This window comes from Aristolochia californica, unplaced genomic scaffold (assembly GCF_029961685.1).
Source record: "Aristolochia californica isolate CCGP_79_NKW_82.1479 unplaced genomic scaffold, dmAriCali1.0.hap1 SCAF_11, whole genome shotgun sequence".
In the NCBI taxonomy this organism is placed as follows: Eukaryota; Viridiplantae; Streptophyta; class Magnoliopsida; order Piperales; family Aristolochiaceae; genus Aristolochia; species Aristolochia californica.
Genome location: NW_027181782.1, coordinates 3,817,450 through 3,843,308, shown reverse-complemented (window position 1 = coordinate 3,843,308; position 25,859 = coordinate 3,817,450). Strand labels below are relative to the sequence as shown.

General features: G+C 42.0%; 1 protein-coding gene across 1 annotated transcript; it reads left to right on the top strand.

Moving 5' to 3' along the window:
- The first annotated feature begins 339 nt into the window (after positions 1 to 339).
- LOC137944172 (U-box domain-containing protein 14-like) lies at positions 340 to 25,859 on the top strand. The gene is made up of 4 exons (XM_068789739.1): positions 340 to 1,017; positions 22,960 to 23,076; positions 23,294 to 23,707; positions 24,378 to 25,859. The coding sequence occupies exons 1-4, from the start codon at positions 742 to 744 to the stop codon at positions 25,449 to 25,451; spliced, it is 1,881 nt and encodes a 626-aa protein (XP_068645840.1). The 5' UTR covers positions 340 to 741; the 3' UTR covers positions 25,452 to 25,859.

Below are 25,859 nucleotides of genomic sequence, written 5' to 3'. Positions count from 1 at the left end.
ATTTTAAAGAAAATTTAAGATTTTAAAATATTATTTATATTTTAAAAATGTTCAATTATAACATCATCTTATATAACCGATGGTAAAATCCAATTAATTCGGATTGAATCCGGTTGCTTACCGTTTAATTATTAGGTCAGATTTGATAACATGGCTTGGGAATTCATGGGAGAGGAAGTAAAAATTGAAGTTACTCAGCCGAGCTTTGAAGGCTGATCGACCCAATAAACGAACGTGCCGTCCAAGATGCTGACCAAACGAATAGTCAAATCCTGGAAGTGGATCGGCTAGCAGCAGTGGATTCCCGGATCAATTCCACCGTTGAATTTTCGGGGTCGTTGGGGATTCCAGTGTGTGGTGCACCTTGGACTTGGAAGGAGATGGGATCCGCTTTCCTTCTCTTCGGTCTTGGCCGCCTCGGACAAGTTTGAACGGGTCTTCATTTCGCCTTTTGACGTCTCAAACAACTATGGCTGTATCTTTTTCTATTGAATTCTTTGATTTAAAAAAGTCGTTAATTATTCCTAATCATTTCCTTGACTTTGGCTTTCCCCATCTACCATACCTAAAAATCTCTCCGTCCTTCCCTTGTTATAATTCTCTAGTTTTGTGTACCTTCCCACTAATCATCTGCTAGCTTCTGTTCTAATCTCTGGTTGGGATCTATAGTTGGGTTTCACTCTGTGTTTTAGCAAATTTTATTTGTTCTTTACTTCTTCAATTTCTTTATGAATTTGAGAGATGTCGCCGCCGGATGAATCCAGGGTGGTTTTGGATTCCCTCGTCGGAATCATTAAACAGATTTCCGAGTTGCCCGAGTGTCGGAGTTCGTCTAAGAGGCAGTACAGTAATTTGGTCAGAAGAGTCAAGCTGTTAAGCCCTCTTTTTGAAGAGCTTAGTTATGGCGATTCTGTGCTGGGAGAAGCTGAGGTTGGAGCGCTTGTTTCATTGAAGGCCGCGTTGGAGTCGGTTCAGTTGCTGCTTCGCGATGTTAACGAAGGAAGCAAACTTTATCAGGTAACATGTTTGGTCTTTTAAATTTATTCAAATGACACAATTCTCTTTGTTTGGAACTAAGAGGGACTTGTCTTCTTCAATCGAATTAAGTGGGTTCTATGCCGACAAGTAAATGACATTTTACATAGTTTTATTGCATTTTATACGTTTTTAGTGATATTTGAATTCTGATACGGATCAATGTTGAAGACTACATTTTTCAGTTTGAAGATTGCATAGCCTGATTTCTTTGAATGTTTTAAGGCAATTAAATGTAGTCGATTCAAATGTGTTGTAAGATAACATCAAAATTAGACTTCTTACCTCGTGTCTACCTTGTGTAAGTTTCAGCATTAATATTCTTCACTATCAGTTTACAGACGAAGTCGACTATCTGCTTTCAGAAAACATAAAATTTCAAAGTCCTCACCTACGTGACTACCTTGTTGTGTAAATTTCTGCATTGGTTGTTTTCATCGTATTCTACATTGAGTGTTAGTTTGCTTGGGGACTATCTGCATACATTTGAACTTTTTAAGCCCCTTTTTTCTCCTGTCAATTGTTTCAGTGTTTATCTTTAGTATATATTCTCTTGAAACAAGATTAACTTGAAATAGGCTGTTGGGTTTGTCCGGCATAAGATAAGGTGGATACCTTTTTTTCAAGAATTTTTTGCTGAATAAGTAGTACAAGGAGGATGCATGCAACCGCCTTGCAGTTATTGAAGAGTTCTTCTTTCAGGGGATTTGTGCTAAAAGCATTGGTGCTTCCTTCATAAAAAAGGAAAGGGTTGTGAACCACTGAGCTCTCATGATTCTCGTCCAATCAGCCTAGTGTCAATCCCATATAAGCTCGTACCATAGGTGCTGTCTAGAAGGTTAAAAGGAGCTCTGCTTTTCGTGATTAGTGACTCCCAGAGTGCTTTTCTGGATGGGAGACAAATTCTTGACTCTGCTTTCATTGCTTATGAATTGGTTGTCTCATACAAAAGAAGTGGCAAAGGTAGTGTCAACATCAAGATGGATATGGAGAAGGCATTTAATCAAGCCAACTGGAACTTTTTGGAGTTTAGGTGGAGAGGGGCTGGATAAAGTCATGTGAATCTTCCCCTTTGTTTTCCCTTCTTATAAATGGTACAATCAAAGGTTTCCTCAAGAGCTCAAGAGGATTGAGGCAGAGTGGATCCCCTCTTCCCCCTCCAGTTTATAGGGCTAAGCTCTTTAATCCAAATGATGCAACGAAATGATCAGATTTCTGGTTTTGGATTCTAAAATTCAGAATTGTGGGTTCCAGCTTAATTTTCTGATGACAGTGTGTTTTTTCAAAGATCCAATGGATCAGGTTCTCAATGTAAAGATTCTGTTATCCCTATCTGAATTGGTGTCTGGTAAAAAAGTTAATTGGAAAAAAATGGAGTTTTCGGTGTAAATATGGATGAGGAGAGAGTTCAGTCTTTTGCCTTAATGTTGGGCTGCAAAAAGGCTGATTTTCCTGTCATGTTACCTTGGGCTTCCCTTTTCCATGGCCATCCCAACGAGGTATTTTGGAATCCAATAACTGAGAGAATTGAAAGGAGTCTAGCCTCATGGAATGATAAACTTCTCTCATTGGTTGGTAGAGCTACATTATTAAAAGAACATTTTACCAAGCATTGATGAACCTGTGTCTATATTACCATTTCTTGATTTTGGTTTTGGAAATTGCCATCCATTGGTCTTCTAAAGAAAATGCCCTCATTTTGGTTCTTTACACACTCACAGCTTGAAAGTGGTAAAAAAACGCTGCAAACCGATCTAAGCCTGCGGTTAGTCACTTGTGTTAGATTTAGGATCCCATGATGAGTATAGTAAAAGAACTAGATTAATGGAGAAGAAGGTAACGAGAGTGATAGAGTGAGTGAGAGAGAAGAACGAGTGGAAGTGGAAGAAGAAGGAGAAAGACAGGAGAGGGTGTTCAGCTAAGAGAGTGAGAGAGAATTAGTTTAAGTGATGTACCTAATCCTCCCCCTGAATATATATTTATAATAATGGTCTCAATAATTACATCAAAACCTTTTACTCTAAGAAGGGAGGAAATGGGACAAAAAATCGAAGATAATTTACATCATGCCACTACACTTCGAGCTTATCTTCCAACACTCCCCCTCAAGCTAGGGGAGAGAAACCATCATAGATACCCAGCTTGCCGCATATAGTGGTCTGGATCTTGGATGTGATTGGTTTTGTAAGTATGTCTGCCACCTGTCCTTGAGACAAAACATGTCTAAGAGATATAGTACCGGCTTGATATTTTTCTCGTATGAAGTGGCAATCTATCTCAATATTTTTTGTTCTCTTGCGGAATTTCGGATTTGAAGTAATATGGATGGCTGCCTGGTTGCCACAATATAGTTCTATAGCGGTTTCTTTGTGGAACCATAATTCGATAAGGAGGGATTTGATCCATAGAAACTCATTGACTGCATGGGGCATAGCTTTGTATTCTGCTTCGGCGTTGGATCTAGCAATAACATTCTTCTTTTTACTCCTCCATGTAACCCTGTTTCCTCCTACTAAAGTACAATACCCAGAAGTGGGCTTCCTGTCATTAGGTGATCCAGCCCAATCTGCATCCCCAAATCCTTCAATGTTGAAGTGACCATGATTTTTGTATAGAAGTCCCTTCCGCGGAGTTCCTTTTAAATACTTAAGGATCTTCTCCAGAGCTTGCCAATAGGTAAGTTGTGGTTTATGCATATACTGGCTAACCATACTTATTGCATATGATTTATCCGATCCGGTCACTGAGAGGTAAATAAGTTTTCTCACAAGTCTCTAATATTTACCTATACCTTCTCTATTACTTCAGCTTACAACTTCCTCAACAACCCTTCTCCAAATCAGCCTAATCACCTTGCGGCCTCTGCTTGGATGCTTGGAACTTGCTTGCCCCGCCCCGTGCAAAAAAATTTATCTGGAGCGCCTGCAGAAATAAAATCCTCACCTCAGACTCTTTAATCCGACAGGGAACCACCATCCTTGATCCCTCTTGTCCCTTTTGCCAAAATGCTCCAAAAATTGCCAATCACATACTCTTATCCTGCCATTATGCCCATACTATTTGGACCTCCCTCTTAAATAAAATCGGGTTTCAGTACTGCGCTTCACAGGATCTAACATCAACTATCCTCACAATCATCAGTGCTAGTCTCATGTTGCATTGGGCATATCCTATGGGGGTTATGGAAGGAAAGAAACAGTAGAAAATTCAAATTTAAATCTTCCCCCTTTGAAGTATTGATGGATAACATTATGGGACAAGTAACGATCTGGCTACTGACCCGAAAAGAATTCAGAAATTTCAGCAGTTCCAATCTCAAAGGAAACTGGCAGCTAGTTGTTAGACTGTCTCAGCCTTCCCGCCCTCCGATCATGGCCATCTGCGCCCCCCCCTACCAACGGACCTCTTCAAGCTAAATTTCGATGGGAGAGCCCTTGGTTGCCCTGGACCTGCAGATTATGGAGGAGTTATCCACTATGCAAATGACCGTCTCCTCTTCTCCTTCACAGGGCCACTTGGAATCTCCGACTCCACAACTACAGAGCTCTCTGGACTACTTAACGGAATTCAAGTATTTACTAGCATGCTCACGGGGCCCTTCTACATCGAAGGGGATTCAAAGACGATCATTGACTAGTGTGCAAAATCCATCAAATCTCCATGGCTACATTGGGATATGTATTCCGAGATTTGTAGTTTTAATTTCTTCTTTAAGTTGTAATTGGAAGCGCATTCCTCGCTCTACAAATCATGTGGCAGACATTTAGGCTAAGAGGGGTATTTCACTCCAACACCTTTTTTGTGGAGGAAGACCCGCTTGTCTAGGTTTTTTTGTACTTACTCTTATCTTTTTTTTGTACTTACTCTATCTTTTAATAGTTTATACACCTCATTTCAAAAAAAAAAAAAAAAAAAAAAAGTCTTCAACTGAGTTTGCTCATAACTTTGTGTTAGCATCCATTGGAGTATCTACTAGTCGACATCCCATCATCCTTGTGTCCTCAAGTAGATCAAGAACATACTTCTTCTGAGATGAGATGATCCCATGCTTTGACTGGAAAATCTCAATACCGAAGAAATATTTTGGAAGTCCAAGATATTTCAATTTGAGTTCATTGCATATTTTCTCTTTGACATCTTTTATACTATTTGCATCACTACCAGTCAAGACAATCTCATCCACATAAACCGCCAGTAATACAGTTTCCTTTAAGGTATTATTGACAAAGACGAAATAATCTATTGAGCACCTGTTGAATCCAAACCGCAACATTGCTTGGCTAAATTTGTCAAACCAAGCCCAAGGAGATTGTTTTAAGCCATATAAATATTTTCTCAATCTGCATATCGACTCCCCCTCAACCACAAATCTGTTGTTGATGCATATAGATTTCTTCCAAAATATCACCATTTAAAAAAAAACATTTTTCACATCTAGTTGATATACCGGCAAAGAGAAATTTGCAGTGACTGATAATAAGATTCTTACTGAATTTAACTTGTCCATTGGGGAGAAAGTTTCCTCATAATCAACTCCATAGCACTGAGTGTAACCCATTGCAACTAGACGGACCTTGAGGCGAGCCATGGAACCATCTGGATTGTGCTTAATAGTAAAAACCCATTTATAGGCCACAGGTTTATTTCCGGGAGGAAGTGGAACTAAGGCCCAAGTCTTATTCTTATATAATGCATTCATTTCCTCTTCCATTGCCACCTTCCAACCTGGATGTCTCAGGTCCTCCTGATACGACAGTGGGACAAATACAGAAGAGATAAATGCAAGAAATTGACAACAAGAAAATGACAAAAGATGGTGAGAAACAGAATTTGATATAGGATGAGAAGTAGATGGCCTAATGCAAATCCTAGGTTCCTTTCAAAGAGCTATGGGCTTTGTATCAAATGGTGGACCAAATATAAGAGGGGAAGATGAACTTACCTTGGAAGGATCCGTAAACTCCACAGGTGTGGTATCGACCGATGCTTCAGGGGGCTGAATAGAGAGATCCGCATCAAGGAGCACAACAGGCTTCGGAGCCACATGAATAGATGAATGACCCGGTGGGACATCCTTTGAGGAATAAAAGGATGTATTTTCAAAAAATATTACATCCCTGGAGACAATTAACTTCCAAAGAGAAGGGTTATAACAAACTTATCTCTTTTTGGATACGAGAGTAACCCAAAAAAATGCACTTAATAGCTTTCGAGTCCAGCTTACTTTTCTGTGGGGATGTGATATGAATGAAACATGTGCAACCAAAGACCTTCAAAGGAAGAGAAAAAGGGTCCTCATCTAGAAATAACAAGGAATATGGGGACTTATGACTAAGTACCGAAGATGGTAGCCTATTAATGAGGAAACAGGTTGTAAGAATCGCATGAGGCCAATAAAAATAGTGCACATTCATAGAGTAAAGAAGGCCACGGCCTACCCTAAGGAGTCGATTTTTTTTTCGGCTATACCATTTTGTTGAGGGGTGTAAGTACATGAGGTCTGATGGATAATGCCATTATCATTGCAAAAAGATTGAGACTCTCCTGATAGGTATTTTCTGGCATTATCTTAATGAACTACCATTATCTTTTTACTGAATTGAGTGGAGACCATGGCAGGGAATGATTTAACAATAGAAAGGATTTCAGACCTATCTTTGAATAAAAATAGCATGCAACTCGAGTAAAATCATCAACAAATGTAACGAAATACTTAACTTGAGAGATATTCGAGATACTCAATGCTCCCTATACTTCCGAATGTAATCAATGAAAAGGGAGCAACACCTTTAAGTTTAGCTCGAGGAGAATATGTACTTCTCTGGTATTTTCTCAACTAACATAATTTATAATTCAGACTAGACAAAGATTTCGAAAAAAGAAACAAGTGCTGAAGTGATGATGTTGACGGATGCCTGAATTTGTTGTGCCATAATTGTGCCTTTGTGTCACGCGGTTAGATTTGGGCTAGGTCCGTCTAGCCAAGCGAAATATCTACCCCGTGCGGCCTAGCTCTTCCGAAGAACTAGTCAGCCTCCTTGAGCCTCGGATCTTCCCACCGATACTTCACACAAGAAGTTGCAAGCCAAATGGGACAATGAAAGCACCAAAGTATAGAAGAGAAAAGCCTACTTTGTATTGAGAATACAAGATTACAAAGGGTGGCCAAACACTCTTGAAGGCCAAGGCTAAAAACTCTCTCTATACACCAAAAGAGTAAAGAAGGCTAAGGATTTTTCGACCTCTTTTCCATGGGAGAGGCCTCTCTATTTATAGTCTCTCCCTAGGCCTTTTGAAATCTCTAAAAACGCTCAAAAACCCGTCAGATCCCAAAAATTCGGTTTCTGGCGTCAAGGGGCGCCCTGGTCAGGCTGGCGCCCGCCAGACCAGGGCGCCTGGCGACCTGGTCGCCAGGAAACCCCATTTCGCGCGGGGCGCCTGGCGCCTGGCGCCTGGCGGAAACCCCATTTCGCCCGTGGGTGCCTGGCGCCTGGCGCCTGTGCCTTGCCGCGCGCGCGCCTGCGCCTGGCGTCCTGAGGAAACCCCATTTCGCCCTGCCTGGAGTCCTGGTTGTGCGCCAGCAACCCCATTTCGCCCCGCCAGGATTTCTGGTTGCGCCCAACCCCATTTCGCCCCGCCAGAAGTGTCTGCTGGCGTGCTGCCTTGTGTCTGAGCTGGCTGTTGGGGTTGTTGTGCACCTTGTTGCTTGGCCATCCATTTGCCAAGCTCAAGTGTGTCTTTTTCCGTTGCAGCTGGTTCCGGGCCGGCCATATGCGTGCGCCCCTCTGGGCCGTGCCTTTGCACTTGGCCTTGGCCGCCGCTGCTATTGCCGTGCACTGGACTTGCACGGTCTTTGGCCTTGGTGTTTGGCTACACCATGGCTTCTTCCCCCATCTCATACTCCCACCGCCATAAGGCAGACGCCCTCGTCTGCATCCCCTGGCGATAGTGGGCCACCTCCTTCTCGAATTGCTAGAACTCGGCAGTGTCTTGCCAAGTTGCCTAACTTTTCGGTTGACCCCGCCGCTTTGCCAAGTATTGCGTCCTCCGGGGCTTGCCCCTTTTGCGCTCCTCTCGGTCTTTATAAGCTCCGTTTGGCCGTCAGTATGAGGATGTAAGCTAGTGGAAAATTTTTCAGTATTTTCCAATAGTTTAGTTAACTCGGTCCAGAATTTTCTTGTGAATCTGGGGTTACGATCACCGATGATCGTTGTGGGCACACCCCAGTGCTTCACCACTTGTGCCATGAAAGCTCGAGCAACCTCTTTTGCTGTACAATCACTTGGCACTGTTACGAATGTTCCGTGCTTCGTAACCTGGTCCACCACTACCATGATAGACTCAAGCCCTTCTTTCTTGCTCAAACCAGAAAGGAAGTCCATTGAAGTAGACTCCCACGGCCGTTTTGGAATGGGCAAAGGCTGTAACAAGCCTCCAGGCTTTCTTTGTTTTATCTTATCTTGTTGATAGATAAAACATGTGTACACAAACTCCTCCACATCGCTCTCCATGTTCAGCCAATAATACTGGCCAGAGAGCAAGGCCAACGTCCGTCTTTGGCCTGGTTGTCCTCCCCACAAGGAATCATGGCATTCCCTCAAGCGGTCATGCCGTTGGTAATCGTACTTAGGCACATAAAGTCGACTACCATTGGTCTTGAACAATCCGTCGTCAAGCCATATTCTTCTCCTCTCACCCATGGTTGCAGCTTGCACAATGCTGAAGGTCTGGGCGTCTTGGTGAAGTCTATTACGAATCCGGTCTAGCAACGAAGTACTAACATGTGTAATTGCTGCTACGACTCGTAATCGCCAAGTCGCATTTGCCGTTTCTGCGACAAAATGGTCCTGCATGTGCGTAGGCACGCTTTGCACAAAGCGCATGTCTCCAGCGTCTATGTGTGTGTCGTGCGCCACATCAGGTTCTGCTGCTACCGCACCGCACGTGGTGCGTGTGAAACAAGTGCTGACGCATGTGCTGCGCGTATATCCGTCTCGCGCAGCCGCTACCGCATCGCGCGTGATGCGCGTGAAGGGTTTGCCGCTTGCCGCATCACCCGTTGAGGTTACTGACTGCTGTTCGCATAGCGCCACATGCACTTCTGCCTCTGTTGCACTCCCAATTTCCGTTTCTGAGCGTGTTCCAGCAGTGTAATCTGGTGATGTGCGCTGTATATGCGCCAATACCCTTGTGCCCTTTTCTCCATCAAAAGGCATAGCAGAATTCATTTTTCTGCTTAAGGTATCTCCAACACCATAGGCTTTCCCCAACTTGTACCTCATCTCAAAGTCAAACTTGGCAAAGAACACTTGCCACCGAGCTTGCTTTGGGCTGAGCTTGCTAGCATGGAAGTATCCATTGTTGAGCCAGAATGTTTTCGTCTCATACTCCCACCGCCATAATGCAGACGTCCTCGTCTGCGCGCCATCACCATATGCCACCCACTCATGGTTGGCTTGCTGCTTCCGCCAGAAGTTTCTGGAACGCAGCACTGGATATGGCCACTTTCTGCTGTCTCTCCCAGCAGTACAGGAACTGGCACCTCCTTGCTGCCCTTCCCAGCAGTTTCTGGAAATCAGCACCGGATCTGGTGCCTTGCTGCTGCTTATCCCAGCAAACTCTGGAAAACAGCACTGGATCGGGCACCTTGCTGCAGTCTCACCCAGCAGCACAGGAACTGGCACCTCCTTGCTGTCTTTCTCAGCAGTTTCTGGAAAACAGCACTGGATCGGGCGCCTTGCTGCTGTCTCACCCAGCAGCACCGGAACTGGCACCTCCTTGCTGTCTTTCCCAGCAGTTTTTGGAAAACAGCACTGGATCGGGCGCCTTGCTGCTGTCTCACCCAACAGCACCGGAACTGGCACCTCCTTGCTGTCTTTCCCAGCAATTTCTGGAAAACAGCACTGGATTGGCGCCTCCCTGCTATCTCTACCAGCAGAACCGGAACTGGCGCCTCCTTGCTGCCTTTCCCAGCAGTTTCTGGAAATCAGCACAGGATCGGGCGCCTTGCTGCTGTCTCTCCCAGCAGCACAGGAATTGGCACCTCCTTGCTGCCTTTCCCAGCAGTTGCTGGAAATCAGCACTGGATCGGGCGCCTTGCTGCTGTCTCTCCCAGCAGCACAGGAATTGGCACCTCCTTGCTGCCTTTCCCAGCAGTTGCTGGAAACCAGCACTGGATCGGGCGCCTTTCTGCTGTCACTCCCAGCAGAACCGGTCTTGGCACCTCCTTGCGAACCTTCTCCATTCGCAAGAGCTCTCTCCCATAGGGTGAGTCTTGCTCCCACTCCTTTTTCTATGGTCTTAACATCTCCGTCCACTCTCTGGATTTCAGTTCGCATCACTGCCATGGCACTATCTATGTTGTCCAAAAACTTTTGGGAAAAGTTAGGGACAGGGTGTAGGCCATGCACAATGTCACGTACGAACTCCTCCAGTCTTGAAAGCTGATATTTCAAGCTAACAAGCCTGGACTTGAAATCACACAAACGTAAATCATTTTCAGAGAGTGTTTCCATACCTCTTGCTACAACTTCTCCACTTGTGGAAGTCATGGATGGAATGCTGCTCTGATACCAGTTGTCACGCGGTTAGATTTGGGCTAGGTCCGTCTAGCCAAGCGAAATATCTACCCCGTGCGGCCTAGCTCTTCCGAAGAACTAGTCAGCCTCCTTGAGCCTCGGATCTTCCCACCGATACTTCACACAAGAAGTTGCAAGCCAAATGGGACAATGAAAGCACCAAAGTATAGAAGAGAAAAGCCTACTTTGTATTGAGAATACAAGATTACAAAGGGTGGCCAAACACTCTTGAAGGCCAAGGCTAAAAACTCTCTCTATACACCAAAAGAGTAAAGAAGGCTAAGGATTTTTCGACCTCTTTTCCATGGGAGAGGCCTCTCTATTTATAGTCTCTCCCTAGGCCTTTTGAAATCTCTAAAAACGCTCAAAAACCCGTCAGATCCCAAAAATTCGGTTTCTGGCGTCAAGGGGCGCCCTGGTCAGGCTGGCGCCCGCCAGACCAGGGCGCCTGGCGACCTGGTCGCCAGGAAACCCCATTTCGCGCGGGGCGCCTGGCGCCTGGCGGAAACCCCATTTCGCCCGCGGGCGCCTGGCGCCTGGCGCCTCCGGAAACCCCATTTCGCGCGGGGCGCCTGGCGCCTGGCGGAAACCCCATTTCGCCCGCGGGCGCCTGGCGGAAACCCCATTTCGCCCGTGGGTGCCTGGCGCCTGGCGCCTGTGCCTTGCCGCGCGCGCGCCTGCGCCTGGCGTCCTGAGGAAACCCCATTTCGCCCTGCCTGGAGTCCTGGTTGTGCGCCAGCAACCCCATTTCGCCCCGCCAGGATTTCTGGTCGCGCCCAACCCCATTTCGCCCCGCCAGAAGTGTCTGCTGGCGTGCTGCCTTGTGTCTGAGCTGGCTGTTGGGGTTGTTGTGCACCTTGTTGCTTGGCCATCCATTTGCCAAGCTCAAGTGTGTCTTTTTCCGTTGCAGCTGGTTCCGGGCCGGCCATATGCGTGCGCCCCTCTGGGCCGTGCCTTTGCACTTGGCCTTGGCCGCCGCTGCTATTGCCGTGCACTGGACTTGCACGGTCTTTGGCCTTGGTGTTTGGCTACACCATGGCTTCTTCCCCCGTCTCACTTTGTCTGAGAAGTGGAAACTACAGTCATTGGAGGCAAGTCCAAGTAATAGGACCCCCTTATTCATGACCTCTACCAATCACCTGCTTTGTTGTTAGATCTTGGAAAACACAAGAAGAAGGTGAGAAGGTGATAGAACAATTTTTTATTTTTTTGTTAATTGACTGATATACAACAAATTTTACGTGAATTGAGGACCAAATAAGACATTAGTAAGCGGAAGTGTGGGTCTATCAAAGGAGAATCTCTTCCCAAGAACTTTGGTTTGAGATTTATCAGCTGTGGTAACAAACTTGTCTGGTAAGCACGGGGACATAGAATATAAAAGACTTTTATTACTTGTAAAATGCTCGGAGGCTCCTGAGTCATTGATCCAAGATGAAAAGAGGAAGTGGCAAGGATCATACCTGAGGTAGTGGTGGAAAAAGTAATCGTAGAGGATGTAGAAGTAGATAGAATCAAAGTCTTCATCCTCTGTAATAATTCAAAATTATCATCTGAAATAGTTTTCTTGCCTTTCTGCAACTCGATTTTTTTTTCATTCTTTTTAATGTTATTAAAGGCTTGATTAGCAGTAACCCAGTCTGGCTTGCCATGAAACTTCCAACAAGTGTCCACTAGGTGATTCAATCCACCACAGTGGATGCACACCCAGTTATCAGTCCTCGAAGAACCAGAACCAGTTCTACTACCTCTTCCTCTGCCTCCTCTATAATTTCTACCATGCCCTATGTTGGTAGAAGTTGTACCCCTGTTACCTGAGTACATAGCAGAGGATACCTGTCTGAGGAGTGGAAGAGGGGTCTAGTTTCCGAAGTAGTGTGATACTTATGTCATCAAAGGATGAAAGTGTTGAGGAGTTGAAAAGTTGTGATTTGGCCACCTCTAGATATGGCTTGATATTGGCCAAACAAATAACAGCTATTAAGGCCTTCCCCTCCCCCTGTTTTTCTTGAACTAAGATGTCAGTAGAGTAGGGTTGAGCAATTTTCCACTCCTGAATCAGCCTTCTAAACCGAGCCAAATACTCATGTAGATTAACCCCTTGTTTTGTATTAAACAAATTTTGAAACACATCATATAACTTCTGTAAATTCTCGGTACTAGAGTACAACTTGGCACAGGCGTCCATCTCTACTTTGCAGTCTCAAGGTCGACCACATTATTTGCCACATGCTCCTCCATGTTTTGTATTAACCAACTAATAACCAGTGTTATTCTTCAGCCATTTGATATAGGAGATGTCTTCCTTATCAACAAGTGGGGTTGGTTTGGTTAGATGTCCTAAGAGATCTTGAATAATAAGAAACCTCTTAACTGATTGAGATCAGCTTATGTAATTAGACAACCCTCTCAGGGGTATAGTGGTAATCTTAAGAAAATCACTTTTACTTGCCATGTAATCTTCAGTCATCAATCAACAAGTAAACAAATCACTTATATGCAATATGTCAACCAGACCAACCCAAGCCAAAAGCAAACCGATGCAAAAAAAATATAAGCCAACTCGAGAGAAGAAACACCAACCCGAGCTCGATTATCATTCATCATCAACCATGCATCAATAAAAATTCCACGTGCTCACTCATATAAAGTAGATCTCATACCTTTCTCACAAACGAATCTTAAAGAAGCACATCAGATTTCAAGAAGTCCAAAAAACATCTTATGCCGAGAGAGAGAGGGGGATGGAAAGTCAATCCCAATGCATCCAATATCCTCTTTTAATCATGCACTTAAACAGGTAGAGAATCATCTCACATCCTGGTCATGCCATTTAGAAAAGATTTCTAATCTTCCTCATCTAGGAAATAATCTTAGACCAAATCAAATCTTTAAGAGATCTTAAATCACAACAGAATTTCTTTAAAGAAGGAAACTTTCCTTCTATCTAAAATGCGTCAACTTTGTATGCCAAATCACCACTTTGACTTTCCTTTCCTTCTTGAATAATTGAGGTAAGAGAGTCTAGGAAATAACTCAATATAGAAGATTAGATTTGTTGCTAACTCTAGCAACTTCTTTCCTCAAAAAAAACATCAACTGTTAACACATCAAGGATAATAGAGCTCAGTCCAAATATAGTTTTCAAGCAAAGAATTCAAAGTTATATGCAAAGGAACTGTTGCTTAATCGATATTGCATGAGGGAGAGCAAACCAAAAAGATAAAATTACTCCAAAGCATAAGAGATCTTGCATGAAATGTAATACTTGTTCTTCTATCCAGATTGGATGAGAAAGATCAACTAGTAAGCATCTTTCCGACATCAAAAACACCATTAAAACCATCTCATGAAAGGTAGAAAAAAAAAAACTTATCTTCACGTAGCTCGAGCCTTTGTTTCACCAACACAATCCCATGTGAAGCTTGATAAAAAACCACTTAATCACCACCTTAACATGAGGATTCTAAATCCAATGCTCCGATACCATATTAGATTTTGGATCCCATGATGAGTATAGTAAAAGAACTAGATTAATGGAGAAGAAGGTAACGAGAGTGAAAGAGAGAGAAGAACGAGTCGAAGTGGAAGAAGAAAAAGGAGAAAGAGAGGAGAGCGTGTTTGGCTAAGAGAGTGAGAGAGAAGAAGGGAAGAAGGATTAGGTTAAGTGACGTACCTAATCCACCCCCTCAATATGTATTTATAATAATGAGAGTTTCAATGATTACATCAATACCCTTTACCCTAAGAAGGGAGGAAAAGGAACAAAAATCGAAGATAATTTACATCATGCCACTACACTTCGAACTTATCTTCCAACAACTTGAACCAAGAAAAAGTTTCTGGAAGAAAGCAGTCAACTGCTCTAGGAGAAAGTAGTGGATTGATCTGGGAGAAAGCAATGGATTGCTTACCATAACCTAGTGTTAGTGAAGTTTGTAATATAGTATTTGACTATGTTATAATGTATTTCATATCTATCATAATGTCAATGTCAGACTGTACATCCTTGTTGTCATTTATTACCAAATAAAAAAATTGCACTTTACAATGTAGCATACTGTTATGTACACCCACAACACACTAGTTTATAGCCTAGGTGATGTGCGAGTGGATGCGGCATGGCCAAAATTGGGTGCAGCAGCAGTTTTAAAGACAACTGTGCAGATGGAGCCCAAGCCCTAAGGTACACCCAGCGTAGAGGTGTATGTGGGTTAGGTGCACGGGTAACTGGCCTAGCAGCTGCAACAGGCTGGCTGGCTGGCTCGTTGGCGGGTTGGCAAGCGCGTTGGCGGTTTGCCTGGATTCAAATTCGAAATTTGAATAAGGATCAATTCAAATGGTTTTGAATTGGATCCATAGAGATTATTTAGGGTATGTGAGATAATGTCTAGTTTAAATTTGAATAAGGGGATTAACTATATCGCTTAGGTGGCGAATTTGTATTGGGTAGTTGTGGATAAAGGATAAGGGTTGGCTTATCCCTCTATGGCCTATAAATAGGCCTTCTAACATGGATGTAAACAATCTCGTTTTTGTGCAAAGGAGTTTCCTTTACCTCCCAGATCTTGTTTCTCTTCTATTTGCTTCTTTTCTTCTTGCACGGGAAAGCTGACTAGCCTACTTTTCATCCGGAGTAAGCTAGGCTGCATATTTAAGTTCTAGGAGTGATTTCTCACGATCTAGTAGTGTGACACTAGGACCAAAATGAAACATGCCAAGAACAATGTCATGGGTAGCCAATAACATAGTATTATAATATTTGAAAACTTTTTATGTTCCATTGGGTAAAACAATACATGTTTACCACTTAAGACAGTGCCGATGGTGTTATTTGTCCACCAACAAAAAAAAAAAAAAAATCTTTATAATATTGCCCATGGTTATAGTCTCCACAACACACTATCTCATTGTCAGAGGTGGTTCTAGTCCACCTCTCTTGATTAGTTTGGTTTTCCGCACTTAAACGACTAGTCTTTTAGGTTGTATTGGCCAACCTCTTGACATGGTATCAGAGTTAGGTCCGGCACGTCCGCCTTCGAATCCCGCAGGGAGCAGTAAGGGGCGCGGTGAGTGTCAAAGGTGGTTCCGGTCCACCTCTCTTGATTAGGTTGGTTTTCCGCACTTAAACGACTAGTCTTTTAGGTTGTATTGGTCAGCCTCTTGACACTCATAGCCTAGAAATATAATTGACCAAAGTGAAATATGCTCACAACATGGTGCCTTGGGCGGTCAATAACATAGTATTGGGGTTATTAACAGCATAGTTTGTTACCAATAGGTAAGATAGTTTTTTATTATTGCTGAACATAGTTTACTGCTTCTGTTCTAGCAATATATTACAAGTGAAGTAGTCGACTGTGCTGGACAGAAACAAAGATTACCTATTGTAACATGCTATATTGTTAGTAACCCCAATACATGAGATAGTTCTTTATTTCTACTTAACACAGTCGACTACTTCTGTTGTTAGCAATCGACTACAAGTGAAGTAGTCATATGTGTTAAACAGAAACAAAGCTTACCCATTAGTAATATACTATGTTCTTAGCAACCTAAATAGTATGTTATTGAATATTCACAATCCTTCCTTCAAAAAAAAAAAAAAAAAAAAATTGACTGCTCACAAGACTCTGTTGTTCGCATATTTCACTTTGGTTAATTATGTTTCTAGGCTATGAGATAGTGCGTTATGGAGATACATACCTTGTGCAACTTAGTAAAATAATTTTTTTTGTTGTAGATAAGTGGCACCATTAATATAGTGCTAAGTAGTAAACATGTACTATATTCACTGAAAATATACTATTTCATCAAATGTCCTAATACAACATTATTGGTTGCCCACGACATTGTTCTCGGCATGTTTCATTTTGGTTGATTATGGTTCTAGGTTGTAAACTAATGTGTTGTTGACACATATAATAATGCGCTTCATTTTAAAGTATATTTTTTTTTATTAGTGACAAATGACAATAGGGATGTATAGTCTTACATTGACATTATGATAAGTAGTCGACTGCATGCCTTAACTTAGTGTTATTGAAGTTTGTAACGTAGTATTCGACAATATCATTATGTATTTCATATCTATTGTTTATCATAATGTCAATGTCAAACTATACATTCTTGTTGTCATTCATCACCAACATAAAAATTAAATAGTCGACTACTTTCTTTCCCAGAAGAGTTGTTTTGGTTCAAATGACCAACCATGGGCCTAGGTTGGGTTGTACCATATTTTTACCACTTTCAAACCATTAATGGGTAGAGGAATGAAATGGGGGCATTTTCTTCAAAAGATCGATGGGTGGTAATTTCCAAAACCAAAATTGAAGAATAGTAATATAGGCTTTAAGTTCGTTGATATATGGTAAAAAATTCTTGAGAAAATGTAGTTTAGTTGGCATCCCAAACTTTTTCCTCTCTCTAATTCCATTGCCCCTCAAGTGTTATCAACAAGCTGGAAACAATAATACAAACAACATTTCTATGGTGGGTGCATATGACTCCTTCCGTTATCTATTGGTGGGATGAGAAGATAAGTAAGAGGAAAATTGACTTGGGGGGGGGCTGACTGACCAGCTTCCGTAGCTTTCCTTTCTTTCCTCATTGCCGCCTTACCTGCCTTCTTATGACCCTTGAGTCTATGCTTGTGACTCTATTTCCTTCCGAGCTCAACAAGGGGAATCAGTTGTCTAGCTGACATTAACACAATTTGTCGAAGGAACATCGGTTGCATAATTTTTGTGCAGTAATTTACTCCTATGAAAACGAATGAAAAAGTTAATGAATGAAGTGTTTCTTGTCAAGTGGCTTTGGAGATTTTTTTTTTAATTTTTTATAAAGATGTATTTATATTAACAAGAGAAAAATTACAAAGGAGGGAGCAGATCCCTAACAACAAGCGATTTCAGGGTTTCTCCTTGCTTGGCAAGCACATCTGCTGTCGAATATGCAGATCTCGGAATGTGAGACCAAATACAAGAAAATAAGGAGGCAATTTCTAGAATCTCCCAAAAGATGTCCCAATGGTGCCATGGGGGAGGGGATGCACACTCATACTAACCAATGACCACCTTCGAGTCCCCTTCAATGTGAAGGGGACCGCTGCACTTGTCTCTGCAAACATGGAACCCATTGAGGAGGCCATGTAGTTCTACTGACGTAGAATCGGAGATACCTAAAGGGCTGGCATACAAGAAATGTTGATTACGGGAAGAATATGAAATAACACCTCCGAAGCCAGCAATCCCAAGATTACCAAGAGAAGATCCATTCTTGCTCATTGTCAAGTTTCTCCTGTTTTCACGGATAGAGGTACCCACAAAGGAGGAGAAAGACTTCTTAGTCAGAAGCCAAGAGGAGATATGGCCTGCCACTCGTACCGCTGATTCACTTTTTGCATCGAAACGCCTTCGGTTGCGTTCATTCCAAAGCCCCCACGGGATGAAACTAGCACATGCGGAAATCATCATTTTTTCGAGACCAAGAAGGGGAGTACCAATGAGCGACTTGCTGAAAGAGATCAAATCAGCCGTCATACAAAATTGTAGCCCCAACATACAAAGAATAGAAGTCCACACCTTCCATGAGAAAGAGCATTGTAGCAGAATGTGATTATGGTTTCAGCCTCAGTGTTGCAAAAAGGGCACAAAGGGTCGATAGAGGGGTGACCTCTTCTTCTAAGCATGTCTGCCTTGAGAATCTTACTTTGACAAGCGCTCCACATGAAGAATTTTATCTTTAGAGGTGCACGCCATACAAAGTAGATCTCATGCTCTCTTTGAGTCGAAACCCAGGCATTGATGTATCCATATGCAGATGATACAGAGAAATTATCTCTTTTGTCCGACTACCAAATGAGGAGACAGCTTGTCCGCCTCTGAAGGTCTAATTTTGACCGAATTCAGATAATTCATCAAGCGGCTGGCTTCCAAAGCCTCTATGTCAGAAAGACCCCTTTCGAGGGGTAGGCTCATACCTCCCCCCTCAAAAGCATTAGCTATTGATATCTCTCTTTGTGCAGAGAGGATAAAAAGATTTCTAAAAGAGTTTTGTAGTGGTTCCTACCCCATCAACAAATCATCCCAAAACTTGAAGGATCTACTGTTTCCAACAAACAATCTACTGGCTGAGGAGAATTTTGGAAGAAGTATAGTGCTCTCCCTCCTGAAATCCACCAAGGAGAATCACAACCAAGTTTTACTAGTACCATTTCCTTCCAAGGATTGGAAGAAAGAGTTTCGAACTTCTATAACCATTTTAGGAGCAGCTCTTGGTTCATTTCCTTAGATTTCCAAATTCCCAAGCCACCCATATTCTTTGGCAAACAGACTTCATCCCATTTGACCAGATGATATTTAAAGGCATCGCTCGATCCCTTCCATAGAAATCTTCTTTTGAGTTTATCCATGGTTTTACATATGGACGTAGGACAAGGCATAAAAGATAGTGCATAGTTTGGGATGCCCGCGATGCAAGACTTGAGAGGAGGATGAGCCTCTCAGATTTACTGAGTAAACGCCCCTTCCAAGTTGCAAGTCGGGATTCAAACTTTTCAACCACCGGATTCCAAAGACTTTTGGATATGCGGCCATTGAATAAGGGAAGGCTGAGATAGGTTGCTGGGAGGCTAGTTGTTGTGCAGCCAAAAATACTTGCCATCTCTGCAGGGAGCTCAGGACTGACGTTAAAACCCATGAGAGAGGTTTTCCCCCAATTAACTTTCTGCCCAGATGCCAATTAAAAAAGCTCCAAGTCCGCTTTAATCCTTCTAGCTCCATCAATATTTCCGATTCCAAATATGATGGTATCATCCGTGTACTAGAAGATGGGGATATTAAAAGCCTGTTGGATACTAGTAGGAGGGAGCCATCCAAGATTAACAGCCGAGTAAAACATTGAGGAGAGGAATCCAAGCACCATGTTGAATAAGAGCGGTGATAGCGGATCACCCTGTCCAATCCCTCTAGTCCCTTTGAAATATCCACAGACCGAGTCATTGAGGATGAGAGTGTAAGAGGCCAAGCCTACACAATTGCTGATCCAAAATCTCCATTGTTTGCCGAAACCCATTTTTTTCCATTATCTCATCAAGCAAGATCCAGTTTACTTTGTGGAAAGCTTTTTCAATATCGAGCTTTAGGGCGATTCTTGGGTCCTTGTTACGACGGAAATGATCAATAAGCTCATGCGTTGCCATGGTGGAATCTAAGATTTTTCTCCCCTTGAGGAAAACACATTGCCCTCTGTGAATGACAATTGGGAGAAGAACCTTTAAGCGGTAAGCCAAAATTCTAGCAATGATCTTGTAGGCACTTGTAACAAGCCTGATTGGTCTGAAGTCTTTTGGTTTCTCTACACTAGCTTTCTTTGGAACCAAAGTAATAAAAGATGCGCCAATACTGTGAAAGGTGATGCCATTTCTGAAGAAGTCGTGGATCATTGCTATGATATCCTCCTTGAGCCGAGACCAAAACCTTTTTAGGAAATCTCCATTGAAGCCATCAGGGCTCGGGGTCTTATCACATTCCATGCCTAAGATGGCACACTCAATTTCTCCAATAGAGAAAGGAAGCTCTAATAAAGAGGCAGTTGTTGGAGAGAGACAAGAGAAACTGATGTGTTGAAAATTTGGGCGGTTTGGACATTCCTCCGAATATAGATTTGTGAAAAACTTGAGCAACACATTAGTAATCGAGGTCCGACTCGACGTGACCTCATTATTGATGCATAATAAGGTAATTCAGTTGGATCTCTGTTTTGTCGATGCTACGGCATGAAAGAATTTTGTATTTGCATCTCCCTATATAGGTTAATAGGTGTTCAAAGTATTTGGTTCCTAAGCTATTATTTATCAAATCTAATCCAGATCAAGTTGATGACATAAGTGAAAACTTATATGTGACATGCAAATATTCACTTGCTAATTTATGCCAATTTAAATAGCTATAAAAATAATAAAATACGTAACACAGAAATTAAAAGAGGTAACTATCAAAAGAATTGGAAGGGATGCTCATGGTGAATGGAGGTTTCAGTTCAGAAAGGACTTGAATGAAGAGGAAACCAATAATATTTCAGAACTGTTATCTAACTCCATCTAATTCAAGAACAATGGGCAGGATGAAATCATATGGACTTCAGCCTCTTCAGGGGGATTTCTCTACAGACTCTCTATACAGGCATCTATTTCTCTCTCATGGAAGCTGATCACCCCACCAAAAGTTAAAGCACTTCATTTGGTCAGTCTTCCATAAAAAAATCCTTGCGAAGAGTTGCAAAAATGTGGATGCCCTGTGGTAGAATCTTTGTTCAAATCCTGCAATTCAGAAGACGAGACTATTGCTCATGTGATGATTCACTGCCCTTTTATCACTCAGGTGTGGGTCTCGGTTCTAAACAAAATTGGGTTAAAGTGCTGCTTCCCAGGTTATTCCCCGATCTAATAGCCCTGAATTTTACTCAAAATTTTACCTCTCACTGGCCTAACTTTTGGCGAGCATCTCTGGCTGCTGTCCCTTGGCTATTGTGGAAACTTTCAACAGGATTGCAGGCTCTCTGGGCAGCATAATGAGAATTTCTTCCAGACTATTCTTCTCTGGTAAAACAACATACAAAGGTCTTCTCCCACCAATCCCCCTTTTCTTGATAAAAATGCACTGGTTCTTGGTTGCAACCTTCATTAATCATCAGTCTCTGTCTCTCATTCAATGGGTTCTTCCTTCCTCCGGGTGCCTCAAATTAAATTTCGATGGAAGCCCCTTGGGTTACCTAGGTTGGTCTGGGATTGGAGGAGTCATAAGAGATGAGGGGGGCCCAGCTTAGCTTGCATTTTCTAGCCGTATTAGTTGGAAATACTCAGCTGAAGCTGAAATCAGCACTCTAAAGCTAGATTGGAAGCTGTATTCTGAAAACTTTTTGGGCCTATTGATTGTTGAAGGGGACTCTTCTATTGTGATTACTTGGATGAATGACAGGTCCAAGCCCCCATGGCATTGTAGATATATTCATGAAGAGATCATGGATTTATGCAAGTCATCTGTTATTTAGTGGCAGCATACATTAAGGACTCCAAATTCTATGGTAGATATCTTAGCTAGAGAGGGTGTTTCTCGCTCACTCCTTGTGTCTGGGGACTCTTTTCCTTTATAGTCTGTCCAATTCCTTGTAGTTTCCTGTATTTTTCTCTCAAGCTCATTAGAAGCTTTTCACCATTTCAAAACAAAAAAAGGAGGATGCATATGCATACGTGGGTGGGTGGATGATAAATGAGCATTAGTGGAACAAAAGGCATCTTAAGCTGCAAAAAGATGCCAACAACAGCTGACATCAAACCCTTCAAAAAAAAAAATGGGTAAATGATGTAGTCTCCACCCCCTCCCCCTCTCTCTGAAAATTTGTCTTTCACATTTGATTTCTATTTTCCATGTATCGTCTGGGAAGTAATATGATTCCACGAGCTATTTTATCAGCTTCAAGCCCCTTTTATTATGAAATGATAAAACGAATATTCACAGCATTTTCTATTACTGATGACTTAATAACTGAAATTCTCAGCCACAAGATAGTAAACTTAAAATGCATGCCACAATGTTTACCACCACTTACTAAGTAACCTTTTCTTTAAGAAGGCATGTCATTATGTTTACCACCACTTGCTAAGTTTGTGGAGGATTTGGCTGTAAGATTTTCTCTTTGTTCAAAATCTATTATTGAATTTATTTTTCAGTTTATACAGTTTTCCTTCCAACCCTCTATCATAGTTCATATATTTTTGAATGTGATGCTTATACACAACTTGAGACTTATCATTGCTGGTACATTTATAAATCTATTGATGTTTTCTAGGTTGGAACATATTACACGCATCTTTTATTCCCAAGTGCTTTATAAATATATTGATGTTTTTTAGGTTGGAACATATAACACATCTTTTATTCTCCAAGTGATTTATAAATCTATTGATGTTTTCTAGGTTGGAACATATAACACGCATCTTTTATTTTCCAAGTGATTTATAAATCTTCTGATGTTTTCTAGGTTGGCACATATAACATGCAACTTTTATTCTCCAAGTGATTTATAAATCTATTCATGTTTTCTAGATTCTCCAAGTGATTTATAAATCTATTCATGTTTTCTAGGTTGTAACATATAACACGCATCTTTTATTCTCCAAGTGACTTAAAAATGAGCTTTGTATTAATTCTGAAGACATAGGGGTTATTTATATGTGGTGGATCAGGGTCTACTTGTTGCTAGATGAGAGGTCCAATCCTTTGATACCTTTATCTACCTCAAATTAGAATCTAAAAGCTATGACAATTGTTTTTATCTTCAGGCCCTAAAATGGGAAAAGATCGCTAACAGATTTCATGAAGTAACTGCACAGCTGGAGAAGGCATTAAGTGAACTACACTATCATAAGTTTGAGATATCCGAGGAAGTTCGAGAACAGGTATATGTAAATTTATTTTTAAGAAGTCTTCAAGATTAAGTGATCTATAGTTCTTCTGCCATTACCAAGTGTGAGTCACTTTTTCTTTCAATATGAATTGTATATTTTTTCTGGTTCAAGATAAATTTATGTTATGTTTTTCGATATGAAAGCTAGTTATTTATAGTCAGCTAAAATCTGACTTCTGTTTGACTTGTCAATATTCCACCACTATTAGGTTGAGCTGGTGCACAGTCAATTAAAAAGGGCAAAAATGAGGATGGACACTCCTGATTTGCAACTCTTTATGGATTTGTCCCTTGCAAAGGTTGGAAAAGAAACTGACTTGACTACCTTAAGAAGATTGTCAGAGAAGTTGCAGCTCAGGACTATTAACGATCTCAAGAGAGAGTCACTTGCCTTGAATGAAATGGTTATTTCAAGAGGTGGAGATCCAAGTGATTACATCGAGGACATGTCAGCATTGTTGAAGAAGCTTAAAAATTTTGTACTTACAGAGAACCCAGACAAAGTTATATCTGAAACTGAGCATAACATGGTGAGACATAAGTCTCCTGTGATTCCAGATGATTTTCGATGCCCAATCTCTCTTGAACTAATGAAAGACCCAGTTATTGTATCAACAGGACAGGTATTTTTTTTATTCCATTATCTGATTGTTTTTTCAGTTTGTGGATAAGTTGTGATTCAAAGATCGAAAATTTTTTGCGCCCCCACTGTCCCTCCTCCCCCGCCTCCGAATCTCTTTTCTAATAATGTTCAGAAAAAAAAAAGTTGGGACTGAAAGAATTTCACATGTCATACATTTGGGGTGGTATCCATTCGCTGAAACTACCAGTTGAAGGTCCAATCACAGGACCTTCACTAAACATACTCACAGAGTGGCCTCCTTACATGTCTTGCAGATGCTGTTTTGTCGCTTTCTCTGCCACTCAGGGTGTGATCACAGGGGCCCTGCTGATGGGCAAGATAGTTGACAACAGCATGTGAGGCACGTGGGAAAGTATGCTGACATGAATGTGAGGCAGCTGTTCACATATGAGTTGCTACCTGCAAGACACCCCTGTCAATGATGGCATGTGAATCAATTTGGCAGTAAGCTCCGGAGGAGGTGGAAAAAGCCCTTCCCTTTGGGGTGAAAAGGACTTTGCACCAGTGCAATCAAGCGCACTGCAAGCTTGCCAGTGCTGTCTCACCATTGATATTGATGCGGCAGATTTATTTGTTTGATTCTGTATGTTGCAAAATGCACTATTTTTATTAATCTAAATTTCTTTCTTTCTCTTTCTGTTGCGTTGCAGACATATGAGCGGTCCTGCATCCAGAAATGGCTTGATGCTGGTCACAAGACCTGTCCCAAGACACAGCAGACACTATCTCACACAGCTCTCACGCCTAACTATGTCCTAAAGAGCTTAATTGCTCAATGGTGTGAGAGCAATGGTGTGGAGCTGCCAAAGAAACAAGGAAACTATAGAAATAAACGGATTGGGTGCACTTCAGATTGTGATAGAAAAACTATTGAAGCCCTAAAGGAGAAATTGATGTATGGGACACAAGATGAGCAAAGGGCGGCAGCTGGTGAGATTCGATTACTAGCTAAAAGAAATGCAGATAATAGGATATGTATTGCAGAAGCAGGAGTCATTCCTCTGCTTATTGAAATGTTGGCATCACCAGATTCTAGAACACAAGAGCATGCAGTTACTGCTCTCCTCAACCTTTCTATTCATGAGGGTAACAAAGGTAGTATAGTCAATGCAGGTGCAATCCCGGATATAGTGGATGTGCTAAAAAATGGGAGCATGGAAGCAAGAGAAAATGCTGCTGCTACTCTCTTTAGTTTGTCTGTCATAGACGAGAACAAAATCTCTATTGGAGCAGCAGGTGCTATTACTGCTTTAATTGACCTGCTTTGTGAGGGGAGCCCGAGAGGAAAGAAGGATGCGGCCACAGCAATATTTAATCTTGCAATTTATCAAGGTAACAAAGTGAGAGCAGTTCGTGCAGGTATTGTGGGGCCATTGATGAGGCTTTTGGTGGACCCTGGTGGTGGGATGGTAGATGAAGCCCTTGCAATATTGGCTATTCTTGCAAGCCATCCAGAGGGAAAGTTAGCAATTGGCCAGTCAGGGCCCTTACCAGTTTTATTGGAGCTGATGAGAACTGGGTCACCACGCAACAGGGAGAATGCTGCAGCTGTTCTGTGCTCACTGTGCTCAGGTGATGCCGAACATTTGGCCATTGCGAAGGAGCTCGGTGCAGAAGGGGCTCTTAAGGATTTAATAGAAAATGGAACAGATCGGGCCAAGAGGAAAGCAGGGAATATTCTTGAGCTCATGAGCCAGTCAGTTGAAGAAGTTGCTGATGAATGAAGCATCTGTTGGCTTTCATGCTCATGGAGTCATAGACAGACCTTTTAGATTCATGAAGTGAGGACCAAGAATTCTGAAGCAATAGCATTGGGAATGTGTTGTGTCATATAGTGTAGATTTCTAAATTAGTAGAAATTGATATTGGAGTGATGAATCCAAGTAGACTGTGAAGGATCGTGCACATACCAAATTGCGAACAGTAGTTGATGATTTGGTCGTCAAGAGACTGCTACTACATTCATTTGGTGTACAGAAAACTCTTGAGATTCATTTTTCTTTTCTTGGGAAGGAATGTTATTGCCTAATTTTTAATTTATCCATTAAATTACTCAAAAATGGAAGACCCTTTTTACAAGGGCATCCAAACAAGAGAAAAGAAACCTATTTTCTTTTATTTTCTTTTCTATT